Source organism: Lathyrus oleraceus, chromosome 6 (assembly GCF_024323335.1).
Source record: "Lathyrus oleraceus cultivar Zhongwan6 chromosome 6, CAAS_Psat_ZW6_1.0, whole genome shotgun sequence".
Lineage (NCBI taxonomy): Eukaryota > Viridiplantae > Streptophyta > Magnoliopsida > Fabales > Fabaceae > Lathyrus > Lathyrus oleraceus.
The window spans coordinates 501016853-501026247 of record NC_066584.1 but is presented as its reverse complement, the minus strand read 5'-3'; the positions used below and the strand labels follow the sequence as shown (position 1 = coordinate 501026247).

Here is a 9395-nt window from a genome sequence, read left to right as displayed (position 1 = left end):
TTATGAAACTCGTTGTAACAAGAACTTAATGATATATAATGATTGATTGTTACAGAAATACAATGTTACAAAAAGCATAAGATCTAGATACAATGTTACAAATAGCTTAAGATCTAGATATCATGTTACAATAAGCTTAAGATCTAGATGATGCTCCTTGATTGGGACAGTTGTTTTTGTTGTGTCCTGGTTGACGACAGATACTACATAATCTTATCATTTTATCTGTGGAATCCATCTCTGTTCTTATACGTGTGCTGTTTGGCCTTCCTTTCTTCTTTCTACGCATCTCTTCATTGTGCCAAACAATATCTCCTTCATATGGAGGCCAGTAATCCTCCATTGGTAGTACTGAAAAGCTTTTACTATATACATTCATGATGGTGTTGGCCTTGTACACATCAGATAAATGGGTGTAAGCGTCTTGACGAGTATAAGCGCATGCTGCAATGACATGGGAGCAAGGTATGCGGAAGGCCTGAAATTTTCCACAATCGCACCAACTTCTGTGTAGTTTAACTGCGTAGGCTAAATTTGGTCTCCCCTCGTTGTTGCCCATTGTTTCCTGGACGCTGAAATTTTGTCTATGACGGTCAAACACTGTTACAGCGTGTGTCGTAGCTTTGATGCTCTCCTCTTTCATGACCTTCATGCAACATTCACTGAATACTTGTCCGGACATTAACACTGCACTCCATCTTTCACCTCTGCTTGCGAACATAGAAGCCAACCTATAATAGGTTGATCTTACCAAGGCGGTTATGGGCAGGTTTCGAATTCCTTTGAAAACCCCGTTCATGCATTCCACAATGTTTGTTGTCATGTGGCCCCATCGACTCCCACCGTCAAATGCTCTTTTCCACTGCTCTACTGGGATGTTATTTATCCATCTCCCCGCGTCTTCATTAGACAGTCGAATCTCATCACGATAATATTGAAAAGACGGTTGAGTTAAAGCATACCCAGCATTCACCACCTTCTTGCGAAGATTCTTATCTTTTATAGCACGCATGAAGTTTTGTGCAATGTGTCTGATACAGTAGACATGTGTAGAAGGAGGATCATGCCATCCGTTGTCATGGTTGTTGTAGGCACTTTCGATGGCAGCATGTCTATTAGAAATCAGACATAGATTGGCTTGTGGAGCGACATGCGTTCTGAGATGTCGAAGAAAGAAACCCCATCCAGCAGCCGTTTCACCTTCAACAAGAGCAAAGGCAATGGGAAATACATTGTTGTTACCGTCTTGTGCAACTGCCATGAGCAACGTACCCTTGTATTTTTCGTATAACCAAGTGCCATCAATTTGCAGGAGAGGTTTGCAGAAAGCGAAACCTTTGATGCACGGGTCAAATTCCCAAAAGAGACGGTGAAATATTCTATTACCTGTAGCACAGGTTCCGTCTGGCATCATTGCTGGCACTGTCTCCAGAATTGCCACAGTTCCTGGGACATAAGTTTTTAGTGCCCATAAAAACCGTGGTAATTCCTTGAATGAGTCCTCCCAGTTGCCGAAAACCTGCTCAACAGCCTTTGTCCTCGCAATCCATGCTTTCTTGTAAGATGGAGTATAATTATATGTTGTTCGGATATGGGATATAATTATACTCACCTTCACTGATGGGTCTTTATTTACCAATGGCAGAATGTCTCGACATATCAAAGTTGTGCTCAGTTTACGGTGATCTTGTTGAACGGTTGTTGCGACGCAACTGTGTGGTGGGTCTATTGAAGCGATCGCCCAAGAGTCATTTTTCTTCTTGTAAGATGCAGCCAAACAAAACTTACAAAGCATGTTACGACATTCGATAACATACCTTCTAGAATCAGTGCGTTTTACCGTAAAGTCAGCAAAGTTGTTCATGTGGTATTTTTTGATTGCCAAGACACATTCCTCTTTGGTACGAAACATGTCTCCAACCTTTAATTCGCCTACTGGTCTCGGATACGGATTATAGAAGACACTGTCGGACATTTCATCGTCGTGAAGATCCATATTTGTCATATGTTGAGGAGGAATATAGGCATGAGTAGGAGGTATTGGTGGTTGTTGAGCCTCATCTTCATCGTCGTTATTCAGGATGTGATCAACCTGTATCTCAGTCTCCTCTTCTTCTTCATCAACAACATCGACCTCTACTTCTGCTTCTAGGTTGAGTTCATCTGACCATTGTGCATCATCTGCAGCATCTCCACCAGCTGGATCCTGATCTGTTAGTTGAGACTGTTGAGACGGTATACATGGTTGTAGAGTAATGTACAACTCGATACAATCCATGCCTGAATGTTCATGACTAAGAAACATGCTTTCAACATCTTCATCGTCTCGTATCTTTAGGGGGAAAAACTTGTATTGACCATTCTCAAAAAATATAGGATTCTGATATGTCATCTTTGACACAATACCTGATGCTATAAAGGATTGTATTCTTTTTTTGAAATGCAAAAAGGTTGCATTTCTCTTCATCGTGACTCTAATGGTATCAGTGTTTCTAAAACAAAAACCATGAAGCTCAGAGTCAAAAGTTTCACCGTTGCAGTGAACGTTGATACTGTATAATGATGAAGATGACATTTTGGAGATGAAAACTATTTTGCAAGTGCAGATGAATGTGAGTGAAGATGAAAAGTATTTTGCAGATGATAAGTATTAATGTGAGTGAAGATGAATCTGAGTGAAGATGAAAAGTATTTTGCAGATGATAAGTATTTTACAAGTGCAGATGAATGTGATAGTAAGACACTTAAATAGATGGTATCAGTGTCTCACATTGAAGCTAGTCTGAGATACCTTGTCAAGCATGCAAGTAATTTCTGAGATGAGGTGTCTGTCATGCAAGACAGTGTGAGTTGATGTGTCAAGCATGCTAGCTAGTAAAGAGTTGATGTGTCTGTCATGCAAGACAGTGTGAGTTGATGTGTCAAGCATGCTAGCTAGTCAAGAGTTGATGTGTCTGTCATGCAAGACAGAAGTGAGTATTCAGCATGCAGGATACTAGAGAGCCACGTGTCAGAGATGACGTGTCAATCCTGCAAGACAGTGTGAGTTGATGTGTCAACCAGGCAAGGTATCAAGAAGCTAGTCATCAGCATGCAGGAGACAAGGCAGACACGTGTCAGACACCTAAGATGGTCAGAGATGATGTGTCAACCAGGCAAGGTATCAAGAAGCTAGTCATCAGCATGCAGGAGACAAGACAGTCACGTGTCGGACACCTAAGATGGTCAGAGATGATGTGTCAATCATGCAAGCCATCAAGAAGCTAGTCATCAGCATGCAGGAGACAAGACAGACACGTGTCAGACACCTAAGATGGTCAGAGATGATGTGTCAATCATGCAAGCCATCCATAAGTGATTTGTTCAGCATGCAGGAGACAACAATGCCACTTGTCAGACATGCAGAAGGTGGCGCCAATTGGTTTGGCGCCTACCTTTAAGGCTTGTACATGGTCGCCAATTTGAATGGCGCCCCCATGGAGTCAGTCCTCGAAACCAAGCATTCAGAACTAGCCTTGCATGCATGTGCCCTAGGGTGTCGCCAATTTGAATGGCACCCCCACTTTAATATTGCACATGGTCGCCAAATGAGGTGGAGACACCATACAAACACAATTTTTCATGCACTCCTCCATTTGCCTATAAATTGATCCACTCCTTCAACAATTCTTCCACACCAACATTCTCACTACTTCATCTACATTTCTCACTACTTCTTTTACAATTTCATCTTCAACAAAATCTTCCATTTTCATCTACACCAACTCCCCAACAATATGTCTTTACTCACAATGGGCGAAGCACACAGAGGAACAGTTGCAAACATCGCGACATACGTAAGTTTTTTCTTATACTTCTTTTTTATGTTTCATCTCCACCAACCCCATTTTATTTTTAAATACCGACTTAGTCAAGTGTTACATTATTTCTATTATAGGAGGTCTCAAGGTTTCGAACTCGAGTCCACGAATTTGTCCCAATGGACCCGATGATTCAACCTTATGTTGAACTCGCCGGTTTTGGTCACCTTAGCAAAATTATGTCTTGGTCTATAGATAACAAGTTCATTCTAGCCTTATGCGAAAGATGGAGGCCAGAGACACACACATTTTGGTTTCCAACCGGTGAGTGTACCGTGACGTTAGAAGACGTCTACATGCTTTTAGGACTACGAATTGAAGGCAAAGCTGTTAATGGTAAGACCAACTATGCAAATTCAATTTGCATGGAGCTTTTAAACACTGATTTGTTAGATGATAATGCTAGGGGACAAGGTATACTACTTTCACGCCTAAAGTCATATTATAATAGTTTTTATTTAGATGAGCATTCTACCGAAGATGCTCGAATCATCAAAACTAGGTGTTACATTATGTTGTTACTAGGATCCTTTTTATTTCCCGAAGGTAGTGGTTCTAGCATGCATATTATGTACTTACCTTTACTTAGACATATAGATAGAATAGGTAGTTATAGTTGGGGATCCGCATGTCTAGCCTATCTCTATAGTTCTTTGTGCAAAAACTCCCACAAAGATACTTCTACATTTTCTGGATGTGCTGTTTTGCTACAAGCATGGGGATGGTCAAGACTACCGTCTCTAGCACCGGTCAATAGCAACCCCTTCACTTTTCCATATGCAAAAAAGTAAGTTGTTTAAATTGCTATATCTTTACTTCCTTCCTTACAGTTTATTACCCATAACTAATTTATTTTAACTTTTTGGTGTAGATGGTCGGCACGCGGTATGAATTACAGCAGATGTCCGAGACATTGTATTACTCAATATCGCAACCTGTTGGATCACCTTCGACCGGCAGACGTAAGCAAAATAATTTCATTATTTCTTCATATTATGTTGACTTTTTCTACATTCATTTAAATCCTATCGTCTTTAACATTTCAGTTCATTTGGCGTCCATACCTTAATATGGATCATGAGCATCAGATCAACCCTGAAGACGCAGCCGTATGGACAACATGCACACCGATAATACGGTTCACAACAGTGGAGCTGCACAACACCGACCGTGTGAAGCTGCAGTTTGGTATGGTCCAGAATATCCCAGATCCCTCAGCTAGCCTAGGAGAATGGCATATGCGTAAAGTGAACGACCAATGGAACTACAACCCTTGGCAAACCTTCGAAAGATCAGAGTGTCGTAAGTGGAAGCACCGTCATGACCATGTCTTAACTGACGCAGTCATGCCAAATGAGGTAAAACCAAGTCGTACTTATATGGCTTGGTATAGATCAGTTGGATTTCAATTCATCGCCGATGATATGTACCTCTACGACCCACGCCAGACAAGTTACACACAAGAAGGATCAACATCTAACCCCCAACAACATTCTCAGCCCGGTTACTCACAACCACCTATCCGACAAACTTTCCGTTCCACAAACACACAAACATACAACCAAAACATGCCATTCACCCAACCCCAAACCAAGAACATCCCCCATACCACCACCAACAAATGGACCATCAACCTTCGACCGAACATCGCTTCGCACCCACACCATCACCCTACCAAAGTCGCCTTACCCAAAACACTAACCGCCCCATCACCTACCGTAGCCAAGAACCCCAAACATCACAATACCAAAACATCCCACAACCATATCTCTTCCAAACACCCCAACAACCTTTCCAACCTTTCCTAGACCCATCATTGTCACTCATGTCCCCCTTCAACCGTCCCGGTCGCCCATCCATGAGTCAACCACACCCCAACTTCTCTGGCATGGGTCATGAGCTCAGCTACGCCGGTACACCATCATTGAATACTGAAGACTATGCTGAGTTGGCTGAATACCTCAACGGATCTTCTCCTGTAGGAGGTAATGACGCTCCTGGACCATCAGATGAACAAACACCGGTGCAGAATCGTCAACGTGGGTTAGGGTAGCTAGGGGATGTGGGACCGGGGGTCGGTTAGGTGATCCCGGTCATCACCATTAGGATTCTTTGTGTAAAATCCAAATTTTATTAATATCAATTCGTATTATGTCAAATTTATCTTTGTGTAAACTCCAAACATTAGGTTTCTTTCATAATTCTAAAATAAACACATATCATAATACAAAAATTTATAGGTCAGAAACCCTAATTCAAGGACTTGTTATTGTTATGTTGAAGGGCTTGAATTTGGTCCCTTTTGGCAAAATTCACATACACATATTTTGACAGAAACCCTAATTTTGGGTCAAGTTCGCAAGGACCTACCTCACTCATTTTTAATTATTTTGAGGTGGGACCAAGTGCATTGGAAACTTTAAGGTGTCTACTTCACTTCTTATGTTGGACAAAAATTCATAACTCTAACACAAACACATGCAATAATACAAAACATTATAGGTCAGATAATAGATAAAATGTCAAAGAGTCCAACTTCAGGTGCCCATACCTAACTCATAAAAATTGTAAATGATGCAAAACTTTAGTCCAAATTCATTATCTTGAAAAGATCTACAACTTTTTTGTTGAAGGTTTTGTCATTTGAGGCTTTTATCATTCAAACTAAAGGGCTTGAAGTTGGTCCCTTTTGGCAAAATTCACATACACTTGTTTTGACATAAACCCTAATTTTGGGTCAACTTCGCAGGGACCTAACTCACTCATTTTTTATTATTTTGAGGTGGGACCAAGTGCATTGGAAAATTTAAGATGTCTAGTTCAAATGTTATGTTGGACAAAAATTCATATTCCTAAAAGAAACACATGCAATAATACAAAACATTATCGGTCAGATAACAGTTGAAAAACTCAGAAGTCCAACTTCAACTGCCCATAACTTTCTCATAAAAAATCCAAATGATGCAAAATTTATATCCAAATTCATTTTCTTGAAAAGATCTACAACTTTCATGTTGGAAGTTTTTTTATTTGAGGCTTTTTTAAGGGAGGCGCCAATTGGATTGGCGCCCCCTCTTAAAAATTACACACAGGCGCCAATTGGATTGGCTAGGGCAGGTGCCCTAGCCAATCCAATTGGCGCCTCCTTGCAATTTTTAAGAGGGGGCGCCAATCCAATTGACGCCTCCCTCTAAAACTGGGGTATATTGGGGATTTTTTTGAAAACTGGGTTATTTTGGGGAATTTCTTCGAAAATGTGGGTTATCTCGGTAAATTTGCCGAAAAATTAAAATGAAAGTGAGAAAGTGTGAAAAGAAGAAATGTAAGAAAAATTTAAAATTTGAATTAAAAGAAGAAAATGAAGGGTGAAAAAGTTAAAAAATAAAATGTGAAAAATGAATGATGTGGCAATAGTTTTAATTTTTTTAGCATTTATTAATTATAAATATACCCTTTTGCTATAGAATTTTAAAAAAAAATATACATATTAAAGATTTAAATGGTAGTTTATTTTAATGGATATTATGGACACCTATACACGGTTTATTAGGGTATTGTTGTCATTTAATTTTAAGTAATTTATATTTATTGAGTTGAAAAAAAATTATATCTTATTATTTGTCAGTTTGTTTTTTTAATAAGTCACTTTATGATGTTCACATTATTATTTTTTCCGATTGATTTATGAAAAATACAGAAAATATATTTTATTACAAAACAATTGTTTGTCTCTAATCAATTACTTTAATTTTATTTTTATAATTTTATTAGATAAATAATAGAATAATAATAATAATATATTAATTAAAATATATTATTAAAAAACTATATGGGACTAATATATGTCACTGTTAGATTTTTTAAATATCTTGAACATAAAAAATAAAAAATAAATATATTAGTTATATTTATTTTTACCACTTAGTATTTTTCACATTGTTTTTAAAAAAAATAGAAATGAGTTAATTAAGAGCGAGTTGCAGCACTTAATTTATACAGAAACAAAGGATGTCAATGATGAATTAAATAATTTGAGTTTATGATAAAAGCTAAACACAAAATAAATATTTATAATATAAAAATTAATTTAAATTAATTAAATACTTTTCCACGTAAAATGTTAAGGTTAAAAATAACTTTACACATAAAATTTGTTAACTTCGCGTGATATTTAATAAGCAACTTCTTTGATTTTAGATTATTTTTCATAAATAAATTTAAAATGTATGTTATTAAAATGTGTACAATTCATAAATAATTTCAATATTTACCATTAATTAATTAGTTTTATTTAATTTTTTAAATAAAAATGAAAATATTATAATTTACTATAAAAATTATACAAGGGATAAATGTATGTCACTAAAATATTATAAATGTTTTATTGATGTCATTTTTCAGAAACAAGTCACTCAAAAATCCAATAAAAGTCTACTATTCATAAATAATTTTAATATTTGTCATAAGTTAATTTGTTTAATTTAATATTTTTAATATCTTTTAATTAATATTTTATAATAATTACGATATACTAACTTAAGTTTTGTTGGAATTACGATGATTTCCTGATGTGGAATTTCACCAAATCTTGAAGAATTTTGAATCAATTTGATGAATAAGAATCAATCTTTTTTATTTATTACTCCTCTTGTTCTTCACTTTTCACTAGAGTGAATCAATCACATCTTGGTTGCAAGATGATTACGCTATAAATTTGAGAAGAAAATAAAAGATGAATTGGGGTAGAAAAGAGAAATTAGGGTTTTGTGAAAAGAAGAAGAGGGAGAATATTTTTGCAAAGTTTCTCTCTGTCTTCAAACTGAAGTTTTATTCAATCTTTTCTCTATGCATCTTCATTACAAACAATGATAGGGTACCTCCCTATTTATAGACTGAGATTGATTGCAATCTCCAACTAACCTAACTTAACTAAAACACAAAAATAAAGTTAAGTCTCAGTTCTGCAGTGTTTCAAGTTCAACTTCCCATTTGCTACTTGCTCTCGAAGATAATGGAACCTCATTTCGATGTGTTTACTTCTTCCATGTGATATCGGATTCTTCGCCAGATTGATAGCTGGCATATTATCGATCTTCATGGTAATTGCTTCATGATTCTTCGATGTAATTTCTTCGACCAAGGTCACCATCCATGTTACTTGACATGCACATAGAGAAGCAGTTATGTACTTTGCTTCACCCGACGATAATGCTACTACTGATTCTTTTCTTGAGCTTTAACCAACTGGTGCACCACTCAGCATAAACACATAACCAATTTTGTATTTTCTATCCTCAACATCACTACACCAACTTGAGTCGGTGCAATCCACTAGCTTGCATGTTTTTCCTTCATCAAATGCAGGAAACAGGATGTCATGCTCGAGAGTTCCTTTGAGATACCTTAGTATCTTCTTCATCGCTGCTAGATGTGATATCTTTTCCTTCTGCATGAATCTACTCATCATACCTACATTGTATGCTAGATCAGGTCTTGTGTTACAAATGTATTTTAATGACCCAATAAGTCTTTTGT

General features: G+C 37.2%; 1 protein-coding gene across 1 annotated transcript; it reads left to right on the top strand.

Annotated features, from left to right (window-relative positions):
• The first annotated feature begins 3690 nt into the window (after positions 1-3690).
• Positions 3691-5856, top strand: LOC127094530 (protein MAIN-LIKE 2-like). Its single transcript, XM_051033353.1, has 4 exons — positions 3691-3836; positions 3938-4647; positions 4732-4822; positions 4907-5856. The coding sequence occupies exons 1-4, from the start codon at positions 3777-3779 to the stop codon at positions 5666-5668; spliced, it is 1623 nt and encodes a 540-aa protein (XP_050889310.1). The 5' UTR covers positions 3691-3776; the 3' UTR covers positions 5669-5856.
• Positions 5857-9395: the final 3539 nt, after the last annotated feature.